Source organism: Aulonocara sp. 'chitande type north' Nkhata Bay, linkage group LG8, assembly GCF_057382095.1.
Source record: "Aulonocara sp. 'chitande type north' Nkhata Bay isolate Kocher_YH1m ecotype deep benthic linkage group LG8, A_spYH_male_GT1.1, whole genome shotgun sequence".
Taxonomy (NCBI): Eukaryota; Metazoa; Chordata; class Actinopteri; order Cichliformes; family Cichlidae; genus Aulonocara; species Aulonocara sp. 'chitande type north' Nkhata Bay.
In genome coordinates, this window is record NC_141351.1 from 8,882,722 (window position 1) to 8,910,448 (window position 27,727).

General features: G+C 40.0%; 2 protein-coding genes across 7 annotated transcripts; both read right to left on the minus strand.

Moving 5' to 3' along the window:
- Positions 1 to 2,253: 2,253 nt before the first annotated feature.
- kctd5b (potassium channel tetramerization domain containing 5b) lies at positions 2,254 to 19,029 on the minus strand. 4 transcript variants are annotated; one of them, XM_086303268.1, is made up of 8 exons: positions 18,587 to 19,029; positions 9,277 to 9,385; positions 8,505 to 8,596; positions 8,310 to 8,405; positions 7,967 to 8,071; positions 5,443 to 5,568; positions 4,424 to 4,491; positions 2,254 to 2,606 (listed from the first exon to the last, which is right to left on the minus strand). In XM_086303268.1, the coding sequence occupies exons 1-7, from the start codon at positions 18,908 to 18,910 to the stop codon at positions 4,447 to 4,449; spliced, it is 897 nt and encodes a 298-aa protein (XP_086159394.1). In that variant the 5' UTR covers positions 18,911 to 19,029; the 3' UTR covers positions 2,254 to 2,606; positions 4,424 to 4,446. The 4 variants fall into 4 exon arrangements, with proteins under 4 accessions (XP_086159394.1, XP_086159395.1, XP_086159396.1 ...); XM_086303269.1 differs by lacking the exon at positions 4,424 to 4,491 and having other exon boundaries at positions 18,587 to 19,025; XM_086303270.1 differs by lacking the exon at positions 7,967 to 8,071 and having other exon boundaries at positions 18,587 to 19,023.
- Positions 19,030 to 19,236: 207 nt separating this feature from the next.
- pdpk1b (3-phosphoinositide dependent protein kinase 1b) lies at positions 19,237 to 27,560 on the minus strand. Of its 3 annotated transcripts, XR_015130701.1 has the most exons (15): positions 27,373 to 27,560; positions 24,954 to 25,244; positions 24,698 to 24,740; positions 24,475 to 24,612; positions 24,235 to 24,379; positions 24,030 to 24,127; positions 23,499 to 23,574; positions 23,347 to 23,415; positions 23,126 to 23,222; positions 22,837 to 23,010; positions 22,414 to 22,631; positions 22,111 to 22,168; positions 21,665 to 21,817; positions 20,547 to 21,551; positions 19,237 to 19,330 (listed from the first exon to the last, which is right to left on the minus strand). XR_015130701.1 is itself a non-coding variant. In XM_086303272.1 (14 exons), exons 1-14 carry the CDS (start codon positions 27,394 to 27,396, stop codon positions 21,438 to 21,440), a joined length of 1,698 nt encoding a protein of 565 aa, XP_086159398.1. In that variant the 5' UTR covers positions 27,397 to 27,560; the 3' UTR covers positions 19,358 to 21,437. The 3 variants fall into 3 exon arrangements, 2 of the variants coding, with proteins under 2 accessions (XP_086159398.1, XP_086159400.1); XM_086303272.1 differs by lacking the exon at positions 19,237 to 19,330 and having other exon boundaries at positions 19,358 to 21,551; XM_086303274.1 differs by lacking the exons at positions 19,237 to 19,330; positions 27,373 to 27,560 and adding an exon at positions 26,689 to 26,907 and having other exon boundaries at positions 19,358 to 21,551.
- Positions 27,561 to 27,727: the final 167 nt, after the last annotated feature.

A 27,727-nucleotide genomic window follows, 5' to 3' on the forward strand; every position in this document is an offset into this window, starting at 1 on the left:
AAGTATAGCTTTGTTATTGGTTATCAAAACATGTTCCAGGCATGTTGTCAGTGAAAGACGCCTTACAGAGTATCTTTTTTTTCCTTGTTTAGTTTTTTTAAACCCCAACTCCGAAATCTCTAGTCCTGTACAAACGATGCAAAAAACAGAAGCCAAGGTTTTCTCGTTTTTTTTGTTTTGTTTTTTTAAAGATCCAGTATAAACAACTTCCACCTGAAGCTGTGTTTTCTATACAGTGTACAAAACGTGCAGTTTTCCTAAGAGTTAAATATTAATATTGAATTTGGATTATTTACATGAAAACAAAATCTTGATATGAACAAAGTCCTTCACCGCTGCCTTCAAACAGTTCCAGTCCCCAAACGCCGCAAATACTTCCCCTCAAAAAAACAAACAAACCCAAAACAAAAAATGAAACAAAACCCAAAACCAAAAAAAAAAAAAAAAACAACCCTTAAAAAACGATCTCAAACGATGTTCCCTCAAACATATGAAATAAACGATCTAAGGATAACTCAGACAACAGCGGGGAAGGGGGAGTCACCATTGTCCTGAGGACTTTACCAGTTAACTTTAGATTTATGAACATGAGGTCTCAAATAGTTTAAAACTTCAGACATTTCTAAGAAAATTCTAATTAATGCAAACTTACGCTTAAGAGCCTTTCAAAGTCTTTATATTACTACAGGTCCACATTAACAGAAAACAGAGCAACTGTAATCACTCTTAATCTTTAAAAAGGCAAGAGGACTTCCTGAATGTATAATAACTTAAATAAAAAATAAATAAATAAAAACAAAAAAAGGGGGACAGTTCAGCTTAAAAATCAAATGATACATCCAAAACTGTTCCACAGTCTGAGATACATCAAGTCTGCAACCTCTTGAATATAATTATAACTAAATGGAACTCATGACGTGGTACTCAGAAATAGAAGTCAGCGTTAATGCGACTCGGGTATTAAAAAATTTAAAACTTTTTTTTTTTTAAAAATTACACAAACCATGTTTTTTGCAGGAACTATTTTCTTTGACTGAACTACATCCGCCAGCTGGAGGAAGTGTGTGCCTATCCATCATGTAAGGCTGTGACAGGACGTAAACAACTGTGTTTGCCTCTGCTCACCCATAATGTCAACTAGCCACATGATTTCTAAACCTTTCTAAACCTGCTCACAATTTCAGTGGATTTTTTGGAGCAATGATTTAAAAAAAAAAAAAAAAAAAAAAAAAAAAAAAGTTTTTGGGCACTGTGAGAACCAGAAGGCGACTAGCATCTAGAGCCCGACCAATAGTTAAAAAAACTAAATCAAAAAAATATATCAACATTTCAATTAATCAGACAATTTGTTTCCCCTTTCAGATCCATGAAACTTATGCAATCACTCTTACGCTCAAATCAGCTGGTTGCAGCTATGTTGCCTCCAGCGAAGTTGCAGTGCCCTCTGGTGGACAAAGTATGCAACATCAAAACTGCTAACATGGCTGAAGGGTGCTTCTCTGGTCTCTTCTTTAATTTTCAGGTATTAGTTGTCATAAATGCAGATATATCTGTCAGACTCACGCTACATATAGTTCTATTAAATTCATGGGAATATTTGGATTATTTTAAACTCCCTAGAAAAGCAAACTATATAAACTAAAAGCAGTAGAGGGTCAGAGTTCAAATATGAATAGTTGACTTTCAAGCAAAGAGTCAATTTGACCTAACAGCACAAAAAAAAAAAAAAAAAAAAAAAAAAAAAAAAAAAAGCACCTCAATCTAACTGGGTTACTAAAGATGGAAGCTACAGTACACTAGTAGTATACTTTTACCTGAAGTATATATTTTTATAAAGTACATTGCTTTGCAACATGTTTATTATAGGTCATTTCCTACCTCTGATTACCTAATGCCCCTTTATCTACAGTCAAGATTTCTTGTACTCTAAGGTGATCATTCCTTTTTTTTTTTTTAATTACTACTGGGAAATTTAAAAGAAAAAAAAAAGTGCATTTGAGGTCCTCATGATCACAAATCTCAGTGAAACTGAAGTCTTTGGGTAAACATTTTTAACCAGTTTGCTTTTGGGCTCAATTTTATGTTATTAGCCTGACTCACAGCCGTTGAGCAAATACGACAATTCCCTTCTTTAAAATCTCTGAAACAATGATTTTTGTGTTTGATACTCGGAGTTATAAAGACCATACTGATCCCTTACCAGACCCTTGAGTTGGAGGATATAAGAATTAACTCAACAGATGACCCTGAGTGAATCGTTGGCCTTATATGATGGCGGCCATTTGTTATAGCATAAAACATTTGTAGATTACAATTCTTTACTTTCAGTTAGAAACAAAAAAAACTTGCCGCTAATTTAATAAAAAGGTCCAGTTTAAATGTACAGGCACAAATTGTCAGTAAACAGACTTATTTACATCAAAAAACTTAAAAAAAAAGAAAAAAAAAAGAAAGAAATTGGAGGGAAAACAAAATAAATGCACACCCCACTTTAAATCTCCATTGTGCCACACGTTCTTCCACATAGATGATATGTTTGCATCATAACACCTGGAGCTCATAATACTGAGTCCTTCTCACATCCGGGAACCCCTTTCCTGAAGAATCTGCAAAGACAGAAACATTAGATAATCAGCAAAAATGCTCAACACTACACAATCTGCAGCAGTTCAGTCACTTTTAGTGTCCCCCAGCACCAATCTACCTCTTTATTAATGTCACAGTGTCTGTCACACTTAAAGCACAAGATGGTTGAAACAAACACACCGATTAGGGTGCAAAGAAAAAGGAAACGCTTGCACGAGTAAAAGTAGTAAAGAGTCTTTATCTTCTACTTTCAAGTCTTCTCACTCATTCTGGTTTTAAATTTTTTTGACATTAACCACTTCCATCCCCCTATTTCCCCCCTTTTTCTGTTAATGTAACAACCCCACAACACTAGAAAAGCAGCAGTTGCTCAAAATGTTAATTGTAAATGATAGGGTCGGCCTCAGAAAGACTTTGGGCTTCTGTAGAATAATGTCACTGTATCGAATGAAGCCACAGTTTTCCTTTCATACTGTGAGACTTTTCAGAGACCCTAAGAGATTTGTGATCTGTGACACATGCTCATACTTTGAGGATTTTAAGGATTTCTTCAAGACCTAAAGAACACATGTAAACACCCGTGTTTTTAAAACGAAGAATCTCTGACATTTCCTTCAGTGAATTTTGAGAAAATGGACTAAACATCGAGGGTACCTCATTTACTGTTGATGCAGTAATATCCTGTGATATTGATGCCCAAAGTTGGTCAGAGAAAAACTAATGCTGAGCAAAAATGAGATTTTGGCTTGAAACTGTGACACCATGAGTGGGAGTGAAGTTGATTTTTCAAGTTTTTTAAGAGCTTAAATGTGTTTCAGCTCTGATTTCACGCGGCTATCGACTGAGCTGTATTAGAAAGGTTACGAGGGCTCAAAAATACTGTGAAAATACAGGAAATTAAAAAGTGTAAAACGTCAACCTTCTTTTACATATTTTGAACTGTATTTTTTTTAACATTTTACAAAATTTTAAAAAAGGTTAAAAAAAAATGTACATCCTTTTTAAAATATATTAAAGTTTAAAAGAAGTGCTGATTTTGACAGGCAGGTGGGAACTTTTTCCCTCCTAATTTCAGAGGACAGATCAAACCTTTGAGTCATTTCTCCTGAGTTAAAATTTATGTAATTCAATGTGAGGCACATTAAGAAGAAAATACCTGCTGTTTAACTGGTTTCATTTCTTAAGTATTTTGGGAAGAAAATATATTTTGCAAGGACAAATCATTACTGGAATTATTTCCTTGTGAAATGTGATTTTTACTTTTCTTTTGATGCATAAAAATGTGCCAGTAATATCGAAATTCCCACCTTTAATTATTAAAAACCAGCATAGCACAGACACACGAGTGGTCTGACTTAAAAACAAATAAAACCATTGTAACCTACAGCTATTTATGACAAAGAAAGGGCAGAGGGTGCACACCAGCCCACCCATCTCTTTCAATGTCATTCTCAGGGAGAATGAGTCAAAATGCAGCAGTTGATGATTCAGCATTAACCAATGCTGTGAGCATGTCAATAATTACAGGGGTCTGAAACCAGATGGGAAGAGCTCCATTTGTTTCAAAGAGAGCTTCACCTGCAATAAAGTCTCCTGCCTCAGCAGGAGCAGTGAGGCTTTTGATCCAGCTTTGGCCTGCAGACTCCAATGTCCAAAGCTGATTTGTAACCTTGATTCTATCATTGGACTTTTGTCTCTTATAAGAGCTCAGCTCTCGCCGTCTTTGAAAACAAATGTGAAACATTTTGAGGAGCGTTAAAAAGGCATCTTGGAAAAAGGGAGGAAGGAAAAACTAAGGAGGTGTGCTGGGAAGGACTACGAGCAGTTGAGCGCTCACCAGTGAGTCATAAGTGCTCAACCCTAATCAGAGTCATTCATTTCATAATCCGTCTCTTCGTCCTCGCTCTGAGCAACATGCAGCATGCAGACAGCACAGAAGAAGACAAGAAAGGCATGTTGTAAAAGAAATGAAAATGAATGAAGGTGAAAAAGGAGAACAAGGTGAAAAGTAAAACTAACAACGGATCAAAGGGGATTATCATTAAATCAACAATGTGAAGTGCGTCAGAGTGACACAAAAACATAATCCAAGGACACCTTCCCAACCAAGGTCAGTTCCCTTGTTTTGGATGTTAAATCTAGATATTATGTCCCAAACAAAAAAATAGCTACATAACAAAATGGACTGAGAAATAATGAACAGAATATAAAACCAGTAATAAGATCTTGATTTGGATAGGATGCCCCTGGAGAGACTAAATGAATAGAGCACAGTAAAATCTCTACAGTCTACATTTGCTTCAAATATGCTCTGACAGCCTCTAATCAGTAAATACAGGCGTAACAATATTAGTCTTCATGTGCTGCTTCCTCTAAGGAGTGGGCCACTATTACCCCAATTAAAAATAATAATAATAATAAAAAAAGAAAATTTAAAAGACACTTTGCCAGTAGCAGCACAAACCTGTGCCATCTTAATGCCCAGAGCTGGATTACACAGTTTAGACTTCAGGTCAAATTTAACAGAAATTTCAACAGCAGGTTAAATTTAGTTTGTCTACGTGATGTGAAGACAAAGTTCTGCTTATGCCTCAACTGAAATAATTACTCTCTGTAATATTTTTCCATTATTAGTTCTTTTTCTACGGTTGCTTGTGGTTTTTCTGTTCGTCAATTTTCTGGTTAGTCAACAAAATAAAAAAAAAAGCAGCACAATGCATTCCTTTACAGGGAGTTTTCATCAAGAAAGTAGTAGATGTGCTCTCAGCTCCCTGGAGGAATGTACATGCATCCAGCACAGGCCATCTTTCACCGATGTTTGCTATGGACTCATAACAAGTCCTTTCACGCACTTACCTTAGCCTTCTCACTGGGCTCACTGTTTGTCCCGTATGATTGATTGTGCAACTCCTTGGAGACTACACACAGGAACTCAGCTTGGTCTTCGTTTCCGTAGTTGTAGGAGGAGCCGATGCTGACGAGCTAGAGAGATGAGAGCAGAGCAAAGACGAAGAATTAGAATTAGACTGATAAAAGGCAAAAATCTGGGTTACTCGTGGTGGGAAAACACAAGGAGGGATACCTTATACTAATGTAAAACAGGTGGAAAACCAAACAGGGAGCACAGAGAGTCCTTAAATTTAAGCTGCCTCAGTTCTTAGTAAAACCCTAAAGCCTAACCCGGAGTTAGTTACATCACATTTAGCGCCTTTACTAGGTAGACAGCAATGTAGGACAGGCTTGGGAGTGACACAACAGATCCGTGGTCAGATTTAATCTCAATATGGCAAAGCTGCACAATTATATGGTGCACTGAGGGCAACAGGGTGTGCCATTTCAAATGTTAAAGCTAGCCATTTTGAAAAAGGCTACACTGAAAATCTGAGAGTTGTTATAAAAAAATATTTAAAAAGAATTCGTGATCTCAGGACCTGCAGACATGCCAGCACTGATTTCAACATAAAACATGGGAAAGCTCAAAGGAAACTAAAGAAAATATAATCTGTGGTTCACAAATTAAGACTGTAGAAATAAAAAAAAAAAAACAAAGAAAAGGATGAACAGCAGATAGTTACTGACAGAATACGAGTGCAAGGGACGGATCACAGGAAGCAACATGCTGATTGAGGGTGAAAAAATGAATAAATAAATTTAAAATAAAAATCACTGGGGAATGGTGGACTGACAGGACCAGGCTTAGCATCTCCTACAAAGAGAAAACCGCAGACTCACTTCCATCCAACAATTCAGATCCATTTTAAAGCTCTTTGACACAAGATTTGACCCTTGCCCCATTGAGCGTTTCTATAATGCGAATGGCAAATGTTTGGAGTTTTCACTAATGCTGCAATCGTCACACTGTTGCTGTTGTTGGGCTGTACTCTCATTAAAGCAGACCTATTATGCTTTTCTTTTACTTCCATCTTAATAAACATATCAAGCTTCAACTACAAAGGCTCAAGCAAAGGCAACATTGTTAAAAGGGTCATATCAGGCTTAACCGAGCCCCATCAAAACCTTCAGTTTGTGAGAGGCAGCCAATCAGAAGAAAGCTGGCTTAAAGGGAGGGTATAAGCAAACATAATGGGTCCACTTTAATGGTTTGTTTTTTGGTCTTGTTTTGTCTCAAGGGCTTACTCAACACTTGATAGTTGAAGTAGGCCAGTACAATTTGAACCAAATGAAAACCTCAACGAAACCACAGCACCTTGGTTTAAGCAAAAGAGCCTACAAATAAAACCTTTCTACAGCAGTCTTAAAAAACATGGCAATAATTTCTGCTCTTTCCCAGTCACATCAGTCTAAACAAAAACCAAAAGGACACAAGGGGACAAATAAAGGAATGACCAAGTGAGATTTAAAAAAAACCAAATACATAAAAAATAAAATAAACAACAAAAAGAAGAAACAGCTACTTCTGGATTTGATTTCGTGTTCATCCGCTTTTGCTGTTGAACATTAAGAGTGTGTACTGCAGGCTGCATGTATACAGTCTGTACCCAGGTGTGCATGTTCAGACATGCATCGCCTCATTAGCCCTGCTGCCACAGACTTGTTGTTGTTAGCGAGCTCTCCAACATTATCACAGCAAAAAAAACAAAGCACCCCTCAAATAATCTCAACTAGTTATCTTGGATTCCACTTGGCACACAGCTCAGTGAACCATCAGTTAAACAACAAATTAGATTTATATAATTGGAGCGTGTCCTAGAAGACTCTCCTCGTCTGATGGTGGAGCTTTAAGCTTTGCATTGGGAGTGTTTGTTTTTTTGGAGTTTCCCCATCTGACGGGTATAAGGAGATTAGTGGGTTTTCAGCTCTGATGGGAGAGCCAATGATCCCACATTGCAGAGAGATTCAGTCACACATTACACGGACTCCAAACACCCAAACATGCGGTTTCTCTTTGAAGAAAAAAATAAAAAATTTCAATATTCCATCTGGATTCCCTTGTAATGCTCGACAAAATCAGTTACAAAGAAGATTACCTAAACGGCAGATAAAAGCAACACTGCACTTCTAAACAACCAGTACTAGATTCCAGCGCCCACCTCCCTCAGTTCCTCCAAAAGTGACTACATCAAAGCAAAACAGATAAAGCTGCTGACATACTGAATACAGAACGACAAAAACTAAAGTAAAGCAAAACTAAACAAAACAAGACAAGACAAGACAAAAAAGGACAAAAAACAAAAAGGTGTCAGGGTCTCTTAGCCTCACTGGTGAGCAAGCAGTATACATGAAAACGGAAAATTATCAACTGAAAAATTAACCGATGGCTACGTGTCTACTTGGGACAAACAATGGCCAACGGGGTGTGTACGGACAACATGGGGATCATGCAGTGACCAGCCCGTGGACAGAGATTCGTGGGACACACCTCTCCGCTGTTGTTTGGCAAAGCAGACTCCTCTCCCTTCACCTCCCTTGACACAATCAGCAGAAACTCTGACTGGTGGGCCCGCCCGTAACCTATACTGACAAGCTGCAACAACCAATCAGAGCACAGAAGGGATGCCCGGATCATGTATGCGGACATTGAGAAAGATGTGATTTGCTGTTTGGCTTTTTTCTTTTCTTTTTTTTTTAATCATTTATTTATTTATATATTTTTAAACCATTTCCAATGTGGACAATTGCCCTTTCTGGGTCAACGTGAGCATAGCGGGGTGGGTGAAGCACATGGAAGGACGATTGTCGCTGGGACACTGTGGGAGATTTACCTGTTCAAACTTCCAGCCGTCAGACATGGTGGACACCATTTGAGTGAGCTCCTCCTCCTGGCACTGCAGCACCCGGTAAACATGCTTTACTGGAACCTGAGAGCAAGGATGAGCACATAATGTATTCATTTTTTTAAAAAGGCGGGCATTACAATTATTGAGAAATCCATTGAAACGTCACATAAATCCATGTACCTGTGATGTTTTGCAATCGCGTTCCCTGATCTTGTCCTTGATGAGCTTTATTAATGATGTGATGTTGTAGAATTCGGCTTCTTCTAAAACTCCTAAAACAAGAAATAAGGCAAAGGATCTCAGACAGACATTCTACTGGACAACAAACACTCCAAAGCATCCTTTGAAGCAAACCAGCAAAGGAAAATGTTTGTGCCTTAGCTCTACAACCAGCACATCTCAAAAAGTGCAACTTTTACTTTGACAGCAAATATTCAGTTTCCACTTTACTTTTTCCAAGCTTCACAACTGCTTGGCGACAAGTTTGCCAGTGTTTGCAGACAAGTCAGCATCTTCCAAACTAGGAGCAGTCGAGGCAGTGTGCCATTATCTAAAGCAATCACAAGGTTTTCAGCATAGCACAAAATATTTATTTGCGATCAGCTACACCTAGTGAGTGCTGCAATGCAAAAACAAATATTTGGGAGACAAACAGGCAACGACTAATGAAGCTTTTGCAAGTTTACTAATTGAAACCTTATAAATCTTGTTATCCAAATGCTCTCTTTGGGTCATCTTCATGTGCTGAACATTGAGTGAGTTTGGGTTTTTACAAGAGGGGCAAAAGTGCACCACTGTAATCACTTTCTAAGGGAATTATTATCCCAAAATTAGCCTTACATATAGTAATTCCCATGGGGTGCTTAGCGTAATGATCATCACTATTGTTTAAAATATTTGGCACGAGTTTGATTAAATTGAAGCATTCCTTCATGTTCCACAGAGACATTACCTTCCTCTGCCAAGTCCCTGTTGAGCACCAGTTTGCCATGCCTTAAGTAGTTAAGCACTGGCCCGAAGTACGTGGGGTCTCTGTCTATGAGATAGGCACCAGTTTCATCCTGCAAAAAAATCAAAGAGACAAAAAGGTACAGTTATTAGAAAAAACAGAAACTGCAATCACTGTTTTGTATTTTTTTAAAAATCCAAACAAGCATTTTAGGTAAATTTAGGATTGTTTTAATACATTTAAAAACTCTCCCATAGATATGACACAACTTCATTAAATGACATTTGTCCATTGAAAGGATTTTTTGTTTTTCATGAGCCAGTGTGTACTTTCAAGTGAAACATAATCTGAGCACAAACAACACCCACTGCACATCAGTGAACAAAACTCATGGGATGAGATTGTAAACGCAGGAGTGTTTACAATCGCCACATTGGTTGAGAAGACATGCACACACAGAGCCACACATACAAGCACTCTGGGATATCACTGTGCTATTCCCACAGGCCTTGGGTTTGATCCCGATTCCTTCACAACTACTGGGTATTCCCCTATTTCTGTGATTAGACTGTCTTCGTCTCATGAGGGAAGAAGCGGCTAAAACAATTAGAGCAGAACAGAAAAAGATTTGGAACCGCAGGGCTAACCCACCACAGGGACCAGGAGAAAGCACCTTGGCTTAAAACCAGAAATTAGCCTAGTCTGGGCCGTTACACAGTTGGCCTCACACATAATATAAAAGACAGTCTGTACAGCTGTCCAATAGCCAGACTGAATCTACAAGCTGTTCAATACAATGCCATATTTAGTGAGTAAAATGTGCTGTAACATTCAATGAAATACTCAGCACAGAGGAAAGGCCTTGAGCATATTTTGAGCTCGTCTTCAAACGCTTCTGAGACACAGTTGCTCATGTGTCTTCAGGGGACAATCCGAGCAAATTACTGGTTTATGCTGCTTCTGACATTATTTGCCCAAGAACACACCGGCAATAAGTCATAAATTTCAGGACACTACATGAATCAGAGATAGTTCATCGTGCAGAGAGGAATTCATTTTGTAACCCATTAATATTTTCAATAATGAGAAAATGTCCCAGTGCAGTTTCTTTTGTAATGAATCTTTAAGCCCTCTTGGCTGGATGACCCCTTTTCCATGGCAAAAAATACTCCACCACAGCCCAGTGGAGCTCTATTCTGGTCTCAGTGCTCCGTGTCAGATTCTTACAAGTCCACAGTCACTGATTAAGCACGTATAGAGGTACGCCTTTATGGAGGACGCAACTCATCACAGCCATCCACATAACTCTGTACGCGATGGTTTGGCTTTCATAGTGAAGCTTAAGCTCCATCTATCTATTCAGTTGCACAAATGTCCCACTGCAGATCTTCATTGGAGTTTCATAGAAATAACAACGACAACAAAAAAAAAACATGTTTTTCCACTTTCTCCTTCAGATTATCATTGCTATTCTGCAAAAGGAAAAAAAGTGATAAAAACACCTTCAACCTGTTCTTTTAAGTTGTGCATCACTCAAGTTTGAAACGCAGTTTAAGATCAGTCAGAAATGACAGGAAAGTATAATGTCAGTCTTTGTCTAAACTACATGCAAACACCCCCAATTTGCCAAGAAAACCTTTTACTACAATGGTTCACTGTTAAATTTAAAAGGGGAAACTATGGTTCAGCGTGTGGGTGCGTGGGTAGCTACAGACGACCGCCTACCAGAGGCAGCGAGTTGGTTGTCAGATGGGGACAGTGACAAAAATATGTAGTACAACCGGTTTGTGAGCCAAACCGTGGAGAAGAGCAAAGTTATAGACATACACAAAGCTCCAGTGAAACCAAGTGTTTAAAAAAACAAAACAAAAAACACACAACAACAACAACAAAACCCAGCAGCCACTCTTTGTAACTTTCATACTTAAAATTTTTTTTATCTTTTCATTAAAATTATCTTTTGATTTCCCCACCGTTTTCTTCTCACTTCTTTCATTTCTGGTGAACTCCTTTCCTGTTGTGACCCACTCACCAATTAGCACTCAATGAAAGCACAGTATCTCGAGGTCTTGTTCGCGAGTGATGGGAGAAGGGAGCTGGAGATTGACAGACGGATTGGTGCTGCGGCCGCAGTGATGCAGACGCTGCACCGGTCCGTCGTGGTGAAGAGGGAGCTGAGTGTAAAAGCGAAGCTCTCAATTTACGGGTCGATCTACGTCCCTACCCTCACATATGGCCACGAGCTGTGGGTAGTGACTGAAAGAACGAGATCGCGGATACAAGCGGCGGAAATGAGCTGGCCTCTCCCTTAGAGATAGGGTGAGAAGCTAATCCATCCGGGAGGGGCTCAGAGTAGAGCCGCTGCTCCTCCACATATAAAGGAGCCAGCTGAGGTGGTTCGGGCATCTGACAAGGATGCCTCCTGGGCGCGGTGTTCCAGGCATGTCCCACGGTTAGGAGGAGGCCCCGGGGCAGGCCCAGGACACGCTGGAGAGATTATATCTCTCGGCTGGCCTGGGAACGCCTTGGTGTTCCCCCGGATAAGCTGGAGGTGGTGGCTGGGGAGAGGGAGGTCTGGGCTTCTCTGCTTAGGCTGCTGCCCCCGCGACCTGGCCCTGGATGAAGTGGAAGAAGATGGATGGATGGATGAAAGCACAGTATAACCCACATTGACCAACGTTCGGATTTTGCAGGAATGCAAAGGAGCATGTTTTCATTGGTTGAAAACCTCTCTCTGTAGGCTCTTCATAGGAAAATTAGCCCAGTTTCATATCACATTGTTCCCAATAATACTGGTATAAAGTTTTAGGGGATATAAAAACATCACTATGTCATTGTTATAGCAATGCCATGTATTTATGCTCACCAGTGCACGCAACAACAAGAAAAGCCTGGGTATGTCAGAGAACCGCAAGAGCTGCCATGTCAGCCTTCAAGCATGATTTAGTATATCATCCTATAAAGCAGAACACTCTGCAAAACGTGCATGAAAACTGTTCATGCTGAAGGCAGAAAAAACAAACTTGAGGCAAAAGACACACCGTTTAGTATAAATCAGGCTATGATAGAGGAGATGCTAGCAGGTGGTGATGCACAAACCCATGATACAAATTCCCAGGTAGAAAACATTGTTCAGTTTTATTGTGCAGCTCCCGAAGAGTTAAAATACTTTAGTTACTACTAAACGAAAAAATAAACTTGTTTGTTTGTTTGTACGGACATACTGCAACTCAATTTCCCATTACGGACAATAAAGTTACCATTGACATTGACCATTAAACGATATTTTAGGCAATTCTTTTATGCTTGTAGTTAAAATTTAGAGGCTCATTTTGTGCTTATATTTGATGTATGCTGCCACTGGATATAATGTGTCCAACAATGTTACATGATAATGCTGCTGCCACCTTAATTTAAATTAGGAAGCTGTCATCAATGACAGCAGCTGACTGGAGATGAAGGATGGAAAATACCCTACATTTACTTACACTTCTAAATGTTGCCGTCTGCAAATGTCTTCAGTTCCCCCCCCCCTTCTATTGTGACATAATATTGAGGCTATATCACCTGCATTCGAATGTGACACATTCGCAATACCATAAATAAAGTATAAGCTGCATCTATACAGGAAGTGTTTTACAGAAATGCAGTGACCAGAGACCAAAGAACATCAAAGATATTTAGCGACTTCAAGTGGCTACAGCAGTGACTAAAAGAAAAACAAGAAAAAAAATTATTGGTGACATGAAGCTGGCAGGTCCTAAAAAAAGACCGGAATGTCCGTTAGCGACTCATCGTTAGCTTTCAAGCAGTGAACGATGAGTGAACTGTTTCCTGTGTGGACGCACCTTTGTTAGAGCCACAAAAGTGTTTCAACATTTATGATTTAACTGAGCTGTTTTTTCCTTTTTCTTTCCCATCCACAATCATGCAATTTTTCATGTCAGATCTTTGCAAGCAACAAAACAACTATTCTTGCTTTTTGAACCACACCTGTGGGGTCATTATGTCACAGTAACTACTTTGACTTTTTGTAGTTGGAAAAACTACTGGTTTAACACAGTGACCGGTGCTTTGACCAGCTGCGTACCAGCAGAAAGTGTGCTACCGCTTGCTGAAGACAGAGGAGGAGGAGAGGGGGGGATGCACGTTTGAAGGGATTAAGAGTGAAGGTAGGAGTGCACAGAACACAGTGGAGACTTTAAATGATGGTTGGTGTGACAGAGAAGGGTTAGATGGAGGTAGATGATCCGCTGTGACAACCGCTAAAGGGAGGAGCTGAAAGAAGACAACTGCAACACTTACGGTCAACTACCATTTCAGTGATTACACCTGTGTTTGACTGGTCAACATGTCGGCACTGAGATGAGGTATATTCAACATTAGTTTCACTTTGACTGCAGTGACTCTATGACAACACATCTCAACAAGAATTTTGGAGAACTGTGTAGAAAATGGGTGAAGAGGGAGATTCACTGCTGCCTACCACAGCCAGGACACTTGCAAAAAAGGGTTATATAAAAAAACAAAACAAAAAAAATAGTCCAAAAGTTACGGTGTGTGTCATACCACCACCAACACCCACAGCAGGTTGTTTTTGTGAACGTTCACGTGTATGGTACAACTGAACTGAAGAGAGCTGAAAAGCATTATGAAACTACATGTGTGCAGCATCCCCCAGCCCACCCCCCATTCCTCAGATCATCATCACATTACCCAATAAACAAAAAGATGGCTTGGTTCCATTTAGCTGATTTGGTTTCAGGGTTCCTGGTATTGTGTAAATTGGCTCATTGAGTGACTTGAAAAACATGGCTATTGTTTGTGTTATTAGTAACACCTGTGCTCACCTACTATGAAAGTCAACATTATGTTGTATGCACTATACAAATAAGCCTGGTGTTGACACACATACCAAAAGTTATCAGCAGCTTTAACTGAAAAATTGCATACTCCTGAAACACGAGGGCACGAGCATACACTTCTGTAAACTTGCTGCATATTTGTAAGCTCCACTATGAGGCCGCATGAAACCCCTGAGCTCGGTGGGGTTGGCCCTGTGGGTATGCATACATTTATGGGGAGATTGGAGGTGGTCACAGTGACCCGCTTCGTATGGTTAAGGGGGTTCTGATATGAGCCTGTGTGCACAAAGAGGAGCGTGTTTTTAATTAAAAACAAAAGACTGTCTCCGGGGGCCCAGGCTGGGGAGCACTGGGCAACAAACAAAGGGGTGTGGACAGTGAGTGAAACAGAGGACGGCTGCTGCTAGGATGCACAGCAGACGGGCAGAAATGAGAAATCAAGAAGAAAGTTGAAAAAGACGCTGAAATTGCAGAATGAAAAAGTCAAACCTCAATTATACATTCTTGATGTTTCTTCAATTAAATGAAAATGCAAGACCAATAAGGAACCAATTAAACCACATTTAAGAAATATTGAAACCGCATACTTTTTTTTTCATTATTATTTTTGGTCTGACAATGACCTCAGACAAGTAAACATTTAGGTAAACAAAAGTCAATTAGAAGGGCGGGCTTCACAGAAGAGGGAAGTGTATTGTATGAACCTTATCATTCTTTCTACACACAGTACATATCCTTCAACAGGAAATACCACAGTGACCCAACCCTTCGTACACATGATGCCAAATAAGGTTTTCTGCAGACACATTAACACTGAAAATCAATCCTTCATTCAACTGAAAAAAAAATAAATAAATAAAAATTGCAAGTCGCTGCACGTTTGCTTCTGAGAAAAAAAATTAGGTGTGCGTGAAAACACTGCATCATCACTTCAGGAACAGCAGCGCATATTATACATAGTGGTAAATTTCATACAGACTTATGCTAGTGAACAGGAACGAACAAACACATAGGTGGGGGGGGGAGCAATTTCCACCTTCACCTGAGCCACTTTATATTGCAGACATAAAAATAAATAAATAGAGCTGCAAACAGTGTGCAGGCGCCACATCCATTGATCTGATCACTTTAAAAAGCACAAATGTAAACACTCATAGTAATAATGTGTTCATGTGTATTGCAGGGCCCCCACTGGCCAGACGACAATTTTTTCCTAATGAACTGTTGCAAAGTTAAAAACAAAAGAGTCATGAATAAAAGGACCAAGTCTGATTTTGTTAGACAGGGTCGTTACTATGATGCTGCCTTATTTTGCCACCAGTGTTAATTTGCTCTGATGGATTTAAAAAATTAAAAATGACATTTAGGCTGTTTTTATGTTTTGTTTTTTTGAATAGACCCTGGAGCTTGGGGTAAAAAAAGCAAGACTCCCCCCCCTCCATATAAATCACCATAGGTTGCTTCAGCTCTGTGTGATTTAATTTTTTTTTTCCAAATAATGAGTGGATAAATTTTACTATACTGTTCTATGGGCTGTCACAGATTCCAAGAATACATGTTGGACAGGTAGAAGCAGCGCAGGTGGTCAGGCAATTCTGAGGGAATGTAAAGACATCTCTGCCTGAATTAGAGTACAAACGCCTGGCAGAAACAGAGCTCAAATATGTTGCAGCAGATACCCAAGTCACATGACCATAGCTACTTAGCCAAGTGGAAGTCTGATCCTTGTAAAGTAAGAGTCAGGAATCCCTCTGGAGTACAAGCAGTAATGGCATAGTCAAATAGGCCTTCGTCTTTTAAATAATACACGCTTCGCATCACGGCTATATTATGCGAAACCATCTCATATTTCACATTATTTGATGCTGATAATCTGAACACGAGTAATAACCCTTTGCTAAGCATAGGAGAAATTTCACACCTTTTTACCATCTTCAAATCTGAAAGGCAGAACCAACTTATGACTGAGGAGTGCTTTTGGCATTAAATGAAAAGCTCCTTTTAGGCCACTAAAAGCTTTGCTGGTCCAGGGCACGCTAGGAAAACTAGGAAATCACTGCGACGTGGACTTTTTCCCCCCCCTCCTCCCGAATAGACAACCATGAAAGGTGCATCATAACTGAAGAAGAAGTGAAAAACTGACCATGCTGACCGATTTTGTTACAGAATCTTTAAACCCTCTGCAGTACAATGCAAAAAGTAATGGCGAGTTCCCGGATTACGTGCATTACTTCAGTGAAGGCGATGAAATCCGACTGGAGTCACACCTGAAATTGTCAATAGCACTCTGCAGCTTCCTGCTGAGCACTTACTGCAAGAAGACAGTGCGGGAGCAGACGATATCTCGCCGTTAAATATTTACATCGTCTCCCACAGTGTGCTCAGGCATGATACACAACCTGAATCCAGCCATATTTTTCTCTCTCACATGCTGCAGGGAGAATTTCTTAAGGCTGCAAATGGATATGAATATGAAAAGAATAAGACACTGAAAGAACAAGAATCCTTTGTGATGGGTGGCTTGAAAAATTGATGTGGTACTCAAAGCTGGGCCCTTACTCAAGAGGTTCAGAGCAGATTAAAAGAAGTTTGCCAGTGAGACAGTTGCCCACTAAAGTGCATCACTCAGCTTGTTGACTGGACAATTTTTACATGCCCGCTCATGACTGAGCAGCAAATCAAACAACCTAATATCTACATCACTCCAGCATGACAGCTAGGACTAAAATTACATAAAACAAGATTTAGAAATGCGTGATTGTCAGCTGTTGTGGCTGTACACATGACAGTACTTCCTTCACTTTCTCCCTGGTCCACCCCGCTGTGCAAAACAAGCTACAGTCAACAACATGAATAATGCAGTTCTCCTCAAGAGTCCTGCTGAAGCACGTCAGCCTGCGTGACTGAGAACTGAACCACTCATTTCCTTGGCTGGGAGAAACAACACTGCATTCGTCCAAAAACAGAGCTCTTCACTGCTCTGTCGCTTTGCCGAGCTCTCTCTCTATCTATCTATCTATCGATCTATCGATCGATAGATATAGCCACACACCCCTTTTCTGGGTCACTTGTAAATTAGTTGGCGGTGCCAAGTGAAGTAATACCTAGGTATAATCTGCCCTGCAGTGGGAGTTACCTTAAACTAGATAGTCTGCAAGGAGTGAGGTCCAGAGATGGCTCAAGAGTGCGATACACACTTAAGACAAGGGCTTGAGACAGACTGATTTGTTGCTCATGAAGGATAGAGACCAAAAAAGCAAGCTGATTATTCAGAGATTAAGATATTTGCATGAAAATACGAGATGAGCCATTGTCTCGTCTTAGCATAAAGGGGGCAGGGGCAAAGCTAAAAGTGTTCCAGTGGATGAAAACAGTGAACAATGGAGCTGTAAAATAGAGCACAATACACTATGTATGTGGACAGTAATACATTGTGGTTGACAGTGCTGGGGAGCCTTTAAACACACATGCACTACTGTTATAAGTGGGCAGATGGACCAACAGCCGCCTTCTGGAGCACTGGGGTCATTCAGGGAGATAAGTGACTTCATCCCAGTTGTCAGCAGCACTGCACCCCACCTGACAATGACTTATGTACTAATTAGGGGAGCTTCACCAAGTGTACAGAAGCAGACTACTGCAGAGCAAACAAAGCTGTGAAGCAGATAAACCTCAAGAGACGGAGAGGAAAAAGAAAAGAAAAAAATACAACAGTAGTTTTACAATCACTGAAAGGCTAGAAATGGGACACAGACAGAAATGGGACATTCAAAGCACGTCAATATATCATTAAAATAAATTTCGAATATTATATGAACATTAGACTACAGCCAATCAAACTTAAAACTTACTCCTGTAGTTACACTAATTTATATACAACCACAATAAAAGCATTTGTTTTCAGTACTGAAAACTGACTAGGAAATAAGAAGCTTGCTGTAAACTGTTACTGTTTGACATCTGACACCTCGCTGAGTGCAGCGCAATGCAACGGCCTCATATGGGGAAAAGTTTCCAACTACTGTGGCGACTTATTAGATTCACTGCGAAGCCTATGTATTTAAAAAAGAAAAAAAAACCCACTGCAGTGTCCCACACCTTCAACAGCATAGCGGTGTAACCGCTTTATCTGATAACTTATTGTGCTAAATGACACAACAAAGAGATACACGCAAGCTAGCAGCAAGATCGTATGTCATGGGTTGACTGTCGGAATCTAGCTAGCTTAGCTGGCTAATGCTAGCGAGCCACAAAAATTTGAGTTAACACCAAGAACCTAGATAAACACTGATTTTCACAATGCCGCAGATCCGAATAAACAAGATGATATATGCTGTAATTAATCATCCTAATGACGCTAGTAAATATAAGCATATTCAGTAGAAAATAACTTAAAGTTTGGAAACTGCTCTTAACTAGAGTGCTAGCACGGCTAGCTTAGCATTTACCTTGTCAGAGTCGAGCTCGGGGTCAGCTTGGCTCAGTCTGTACAGAAATGATTTTGGGTCTCGACACAGCGTCTGTCTCGTAGTTAAAAAATAGGTTCCCCCGACATTTAGTCGAATCCATTTTGAAGCCCCGACCCCAGCTGAAACGTTTCGCTCCGCCGAAGAATGGCCCAAACATCTCCGGTGAACGGAGCCGCTTGTCTCGGAGCTGTTCTCTGCCATTCCTCTCCTCGCCTCCTCCGCCCTCGGCTCGGCACGGCTCTGTCTGTGCGGCTCACAGGAAATATCGGAGGTGCAGCCACAAACTTCGAGTCCGCGATTCATGCAAAGCAAACTGCCAGCTCCTCAGTTCAGCCACTCCTACTAACCCACTCCACCAGCACTAACAGACACTTGCATAAATTATTCCAGAGAAAAGAGGCCCTCCCCGGCTTGATCTCTGACGCGTCAGCATGGAGAACAAAATCTCTTGATACGGAGAGCCTGTAAATATCATTGTGAGTGAAAATGCACATCTTTGGAACTGAGGTGGAAAAAATAAATCTTAGATTTCGTGTACTCCTATGGTTGTCACTGAATACTTAAAGTATTTACACAAGCTTGTCAAGTTAGCACTAAAGCGCGTTAAAGTAATTTTCAGGACACAAAAACAGTGATAATGAGCCGGTACTTTATTTACATGCTGCAAAATGTGAGATGCCATTGCCACTGAATGATGCGGTTTCTTGACTGTCATGACCCAGGCTGTTGACAGAAGACAGGACACATGGCTTTATTGGTATGCCTAAATCCCTACATGCTTTAATTACTGGACTACCAAGCATTAAGTGGAAAATTCATCATTCAACATCTACTGACCTAGCGCACAAATAATCAGAGAGAATGAACAGATTCATTAAATTATCAGAATATGATTAAATCACTGAGCAAATAGAAAATGTATGATATAGTAAGAAAAAAGCTGTAAAATATTATAGTTTACAATAATTATTCACATTCAAAGGCTTTACATCTCAATACATACACAACATGGCCCCTGAACATGACTTCAATCCAAATATGATTCATATATTAGAATTTAAATAACACAGAATGAACTATAGGCTAAACAATAGCCATCAAATAACCTTATACAAGAATAAAAATACAAAAACTGTATCCTAATATCATTGCATTACTTGCTTCAGATTTTAATAATACATCATCTGTACATCACAGTTCTAGTCAGTTACAAGCCAGGTAGAGCTTCTACATACAATGTAACCGACTGCCATCGACTTGATTCAAACAATTTTTCTAACTAGAAGGGAAAACACTTCTCGTGCTTCCTCAACTTTATAGACAGATACAGCAATTTCATCGGTTATTTGGATGAGATAGATATTCTTTGACTGACATCCAACCACATCTGGCCCTGGGCCAGAGGGTCCCCAGTCACACACTGCACATACAGACTCAGCTGAAGGAAGAGGACCTTTGGAAAGACCGTAAGGTACTATGACAAAAAAAATTAAAAGCATTATGATAATACATATTTCTAAAACAAGAGCACAAGTTAAATCAATCGGTTTAATTTCTATTGGGCCAAACATCAGAATGAAAAAAAAAAATTAAAAAAAAAAAAATTAAAAATAGGCCAATGAGCCCAATGAGGCAGTTTTGCCATATTGTCCAGGGACAACAGCTTTACTGTGATTGCTTCTGAAAATGATAGTATGTGTATGCATCTCTGTTGATGATGGTGGTTTTCTGTTCAGCATGGGGTGGTCAGCACATAAGATTTTGTTTTGAATAGGGCATACTGAAGATGAGTGAACTATTCCACCAAATAAAAAAACCCAAAGAAAAATAAAAAAATTAAGAACTCACACCACAAAAGAAATAGCCAGTGAATGGTACAGAACAACCAAATCATTCAACAATAGTCTCTATGGTTTCCAATGCAGTCAAAAATACCCACCTTTACTTGAATAAACTTTATCTCCAGTGCCCTAGGAGAGAAGCGGACAAGGCTGAGCTACAAAAACTGGCCATGCAGGAAAGATAAGCAAGTTATGATTAGGAAGTACAAGCTAGTGGCATGTTTACCCACCCCCCTGTTAGCAAAACATCCTCGGCTATGGAAGGCTCATACTTATACAGAGACTGGTTCAGACCCACGTCTCACTGCAGACCGGCACTCTGCATTATTATATAGAGACCTTAACTGCAATAAGCAAAGTACCGAGAGACTAAAAAAAAACAACTCAAATACCGAGGGAAATATTTGGGTTCTGACAAAAATAGAGAGGATCTGAGTTTGGTAAACGTGTGAGACTGAACCATTTTACAGTATCTATAGAGTATATGCACTAAAAGTGGGGCTTGACTACAGCTTGCACATACAATGTAGGATTAGGATATGGTTTAATAAAGATATCATGAGAGGCGCTGGTCCACAAAAGCAAGATTTTGTGTCATCATCGAAGCAGGAAACCAGTCCTTGCGTTTGAGATAGTCGCAGCGGTACCCAACTTGTCACTCTACAAGACAAAGCTTGTCCTCCTCCCCCCCTTGCCCACCCCCGCAGAATGTACAAAAAGCAGATGTGCATGGTGGAAGTCTTATCATCCATACATGGAAAAATGCAATAGAAGCCTCACAGAGAGCACAAAGAACAAGCAAAGCAACCCTAAATCCAAAGTTGTATTTTTCCCATGGTTCTACTCAGGAAAACAAACAAGGTCTAGATGCCAGCGTCTCTAAGAGTTTGTTTACATTGCGGTGATGAAGGGCACTAAAGAGGGTGTTACTCTGCTCAGTGATTGGCCTCAGAGCTAAAGAGGAGTGGGCACAGGGTGAACCTGTGCTCCTATAGGCCAGGGTTTTGGTGCCTTTGATAGATCTTTCTCCACACTTCCTGGATCTTCTTACACCATCTGTCTGCATTCCCGCTGGGGTCCATCAAATAGTATGTCCGGTTAGGCTGCAAACATCATAGGAAAAACATTTACATATTTTTTTAAATTTATTTTATATAAAACTGAAGGAAAATATTAAGATCTGTCAAAAAGGCATCACAAATCAATAATTGTGTACCGTGTGAACAAAGAAGGTTTTGAAGTTCTTGGCCTCGGGGCGTAACTCTAAGGACCAAGGAATCTCCCCCTTCAGGACCCTGTTGACAGGATCCACGTAGTACAGGTGTGGTCCTTCAGTGAGAAGCAGCTGTCTCCGTCGGGCGAACAGACCCTGCAAAGGAATGCAAACATCTCATTGCTTCACCAACAGAGGGGGCTACGAGGCCAGTGACACTTTTGCACAGTACAACAGGGAATTCCCCTTTACTTCCCATTTGACAGCAGTGAAAAGCAAAGGGAAGTGACTTCACTGATCTGTAGCCAACTCAAACTGGAAAACTCCACAGAGTCTAGCTGGCAGAATAGTGTAAAGTACTAAAATATGTCTTTTTTTAAATACTGAAACAATGCAATAAAGTAATATTAAGGATTCAAATATATGCTGTAGAATTCACACACACACACCTTTCGTTTATCCACTGGGCCCATTTTCAGGATTAGGTTATTCTCCACAAACTGGTGCCTGTGTTGATACACAAAAACGCAAATGGTAACTACACAATTTTTTAAAAACAAAGTAACATAACTAACTGTTAATCCACATTTCTAAATCATTCACCAAAAATCTCTTACGGTTTCCAGTGCAGTGAAAAATATTTCCAGGATACAAGAAAGACATTGATTCAAAATTGGTTTTGATATACATCCAACAAAGAACAGCACATGACACAGACATTTTAACAGGGATGGAGAGATGGAAGGGGTTACCAGGGGTTTCCAGTGGTCTGTTTATCCAGCAATAACTGCTTCTCTTCTTCAGTGAACTGCAGGTCCAGCTCAAAGGAGTTGTTGTCCAGGTCGTGGATATACTGCTCAATGTTGCTGCTGGACCTCTGCGGCGGCGTCGAGTCATGTGGCGACAGGGAGTGTGATGAGCTGGACGGGGCCACCTGCATGTTGCTGAACTGGCTCAGGAGGTCATCGTACTGAGAGTCATAAAGAGACAGTGTCTCGTTATGAAAGGTGCATTGATGTTATGCTGATAATTTATGACTTGTTTACAGTTTGGATGAATCTCTAAGCTTCAACAAGGTCTCAAACCTGATGCTCTCTTTGAATGAGCAAACAACAGACCAAAACAAACAAAAAAACATACCAAGACTGTTACCATAGTAAAGTAAAATATCTTACATTTCCATAGCAGTCCTCATCATCTTCAGACATTGCTGGCAGGTAGGGTGTGAGCTTGGGAGGTGTCTGTAGGTGAAGGTCACTCCAGGAGATGGTGTCAAAGAAGGGGTGCTGCTTCAGTGGTTCGTACCCTCCCATCTCTTCACAGCCAAGCCGCTTGGTTGGGTCCAATGACTGAAATTTAAATAAAACGTAAATAGCCAACTTCTAAACAGGTAACTGATTAACTTATTTCCAAATTATTACCAAAGGAGGTTGAAATGTGTTATTGTGATATGCAATGACATACCAAAAGCCGTTCAACAAGATCCTTAGCTTTGGGGAAGAATTTCTCTGGGAATTCATACTCCAGCTTTATTATTTTCTGGAATATCAGGTACTCATTTCTACAGCAATTAAAGAGAAAAGAAAAAGTGTAACTAGTGAACATTGGTGTGTTTGGTTCAGATTTTTTGCACTTGAAAAAAACAATTAAGAAAAATTGAGTTTTGTAAACACAGTAGTTCTTACCCAGCTCTGAATGGTGGTAAACCAGCCACCAGCTGATAGATAATACATCCCAAGGCCCACAGGTCAGAGCTAAAAATTAAAAAGTAAACAGTTATAAAATAGCAGGAATGATGCCCACCCTGAGCTGAAAAACCTAATAAAAATCTCATTACCTCTTGCAGGCTGATTTCTCTGTTAGTAGCTCTGGAGACACATACTGCGCTGTTCCAACAAACGAGTTTGCTCTCGCTGCCAAAAAACCCCCCCAAACAAACAAACAAACAAAAGGGTAAAAAGACAAGTTCTCCTTTCTTAAACATGTTCTATGCAGCATGTATTAAATGCTTTTCTACTGTGCAAAAAGATTGTAATCTAACATAGGTGACAAGCTTGCAAGTTACTTCACCAGCTACAAAGATTGCATTGCTTTCAGCCATAATCAAACCACAGAACAAAGCTGATGTGTAACCGTCAACTGCTTTCTACAGTCAAAGCAAAAGCAGGGGCAGTTACCCAAGTTAGCTATAAGTCTGTTAGTAGCATGAACAAGTGAACTTTGTCAATATATTGGATTCACTCAGTGATATTAATAACAGCAGATTTCTGAAACTTATGCTCAGTCCCTTGAGGTCAGTTAAGACTATATTTATGCTAGTCATACTTTGCCACAAGGAGCATAAAGAAAATCAGCACTGTGATTATACCTTGTTTACTGTCTGATGGTAACTGTTTTGCTGTTCCAAAATCTGTTATCTGAATGTGCATCTCTTCACTCAGAAGAATATTTTCTGGTTTCAGATCTCTGAAATTAAAACAATAAAAATTGTGAGCAAAAACAAACGCTTAACAGCAAGTGAAATTTTTATAGCAAAACTTGCAAAAAGGACAAAACAAAGGGTGTTGTCTTACCTGTGTATTATCCCCTTATTGTGTAGGTATTCTAGAGAACAAACTATTTCAGCTGAGTAGAATCTAGTGCAGGTCTCATCAAATGAACCAATTTTGCGAATGTATTTCAGGAGCTCGCCGTTCTTAGCATAACTAAGACCAAAATCTAAGACAGACTGGTTAAGGAAAACTTCTTAAACAAAACAGTAAAACACATGTTAGGAAATAGGCCTTGATAGACTGAATTTGTTAAAAGGATACACAGCTTCTCATCATCTTGAAATGTGAAGTAGAGTTTGACAAAGAACGGGTGATCAAGACTTGACATCAAATCCCTCTCTCGTTTCACATACTGGGTTTTGTTCTCCTTCACAATATGGCGTTTCTCTAAAATCTTAACTAAAGGAGAGAAAAGAGAATATTAGTAGACGTAAACCCAGCAACTTTTTCATTTTAGTCCAACTCATTATACGTTATTACTTACTTGCATATTCTTTCCCTGTTGCCTGCTCTCTTGCCAGGACAACCTAAGCATAAGAAACAACAGTGAGATGATATGGCATGTAACCAACCAGTCAGATGTTGAGAGAAAATAATAATATTTCCTTGGGCTTACTTGTCACTTCACCTAAAATTAACTCAGCATGACTCATCCAAGTACATTAATCAAAATAACGCTAGCATGTAGCAACATCTTCCTCGGCACATTTCAAAAGCTAAGTGGAATGTAAGTTACATACCGTTGAGAAGGAGCCCTCTCCCAGTATCTTGCCAAATTTAAAGTCCTCTGGCCTCTTTTTGCGTGGCTGAGAAGCCTGGACGGCTGGCTGTGTGCAGAGCTGTGGGGCCTGGCTGCTAGCAGATGCTCCTACAGCACAAGCCTGTGAGGCTGCGCCCTCCATGCTGGGGCCGTGGCTGCTGCTTGCGCCTGGGATTGCAATTGGCGAGCAGGAGTCAGGGTGGTTTCTTACCATTGATGGATGCGAGCAGGAACAGATGACAACGCTGGGCTGAATGGGCACAACATCATACTGTAAGAAAAAGAGAGACCATAAAGAATTTGTTATTAAGCAGGGTGACACAGGTAAATAACAATTCACATGTGGAAAGGCTCTTTACTTGAGAAAGCTAAGGGACTGTATATCCATCTGAACTATTACTGGATTGAACATAACAGTGACGACAAAAATATAAGGATAAAATAGTAACAATTTAACTTTTCAATAACGTTTTCAATAAAAATGAATGCATAAAGAAAATGTGTTTTGTTATTCAGCACTTTAAACTATCACTTAAATGAGGAATTTCAGGTTTTTCCATCAGTCTGCGATGGATTTAGTAATTGATGCGGTTATTAGTTGTCAAAATACAGATTAGATGGCCCAAAGAACACACGACAAAAGCAGCTAAACTTAATTACTGAAAAACATGAGCTTCCTAGAACATCACCGGCACCAGTGACAAAGGTGAGTTGAGATGTTTACATAGATGAAACTAAAAGAAGTTACCCACCACAACCACAGTCTTCTCACTCTACTGACACCTGAAAGTTCCCACTGGTGTAAACAACACTTTGAAGAATTTTCTTTCATATGCTTTGAAATCTCTGAACTTTCTCATTGCACTCCATCATGAAAATTAACTAAATTAATTAATTATTTTTTTAATGATAGCTATATCTACATTGCTATGCAGTTCTTTATTAGCATGAAGGAACTCCATGTAGAATTTTGTTGTGCAACCTTGCGTTGTGTTATGATAATAATTAATCCTGAATCTTAAATCTCTTTCACAAAGTATACATATGACACATGAAGAGAAAGCAATGTACTCACATATTACACGAAGCACTTTACAGGCTGCTGGCTTAAAATTATTGTTGCTTATAGTTCTGTAAATTACAATAACCTAAACATACTACTACAAGTGAGACCACTTGTAGACCAAAGTCTAACAGTGATAAGAAGGAACTGCTTAAGGAGCCACTTCTGAGCCTGGTGGTCCCACCCACCTGTGTTCAGGCTGTAAAAACTATGTCAAAGTTAATTTTTCATATGACAGTGATACTTGAGACAAACTGCGCTGAACTCACACCATCTATGTGTACATAATCAAACTGACATGGCAGATGAGGCACACAAACTGCCTGTTTAAAACTTAAAGATAGTGCTTCCTAAAAATTCCCGGTACCGGTGTCATTTATATAGAAACACATTGAATTACCCGAACAATGAGTGTGTAGTTTATCTGGCAGTTCAGTTTACGTTTAATTAGTTCAGTTGGCCTAGCTTTTTCTCATTCAAAACCAAGGTGTGGCCATTATTTTAGCTGCCTATTCCGGCCTATTTCAGCTAGCCATATAACTACCTACTGAGTCACTGCTATTGGTCAGGCATGTAATGGTTGGAGGAAAACGCCGAATAACGTTTTCCTAACTCTGGGAAGTCGTGAAACAACCGCCCTGTGCGAACTTACCTTGCTAACAAGCTAATGTTAGCTCCTGCTGGCTTGTCAAATAATGCCGGCCATCGCTGACAGTGAGTTACAAACTTAACGCCAACAGTCAATTAGCTAACGTTAGCAAATCAGGCAACACAAGCAACTTCAAAACCGTGTGGCATTTTCAAGAAACGTCACTTAATCGTGTTCAAAGTTAGTTTCCTGCCGTTTATATGAAGATTTGAAAGTTGACACTCGAATAGCACAACGCTTTCCTTCAAAATATATGCTAACCAATGGAAGAACGCAATAATGCTAATGCTAGCCTGCTAGCAAACGGGGATATCGAAAGCGCGAACCTGTTAAGCTATCAATAGCCAATAGTTACTGGTAGAGGAAAACGCTCATGTGTCCCGTGTAACTATTATCGTGTACTGGTAAGCGTTTCAAAAGGCCCAAATAAGTCGAGAAAGTGTGACTCATGAATACTGTGTGAGATTTGACGATCCAAATTAACAAGGCAAACACTGCGTGTTGCGATAGCCAACATTAGCAAACTAGCAAGCTGCTAGTGAGTCGTAAGGCTAAGCGATCTCCTGCAGCTAGCACTGCTCTTCAAATGAAGGCCCGACGTAACTATTTATCCCCACAAAGCCTCTACACTGACCATTTTGAGCACCGGCTTCGAGCTGGTATTCACGGCAAAGTTGTAACACTTACCACCTGACTTGTAGCTCTTGCCATGAGAGTTTTCAGCGAGTATTTATTTGGAATAAAATAATTAGAGAAGCTCCAGTAATGGCTGCCTCTGCGCCTTCATTTTCGAGCTGTGACGTCGTTCCACAACAATGTTACCGCAGGACAGCAGAGGAGAGTCCCGCTGTGTCCGCCCCCTCGCCACATTAACAACCTACTGAACTTCATCTTACTGATAGGGCCGGAGTCAGGCGGTAGCAGTTGTGGATATTCAAATACCGCAGTAGACGTGGCCTACAAACTCCCGTTTTAGACTAACTTTGAATATATGGCAGTAAGAAGGATCTACAGGTCTTTTTTTATTCAAGTGTAACTAAAC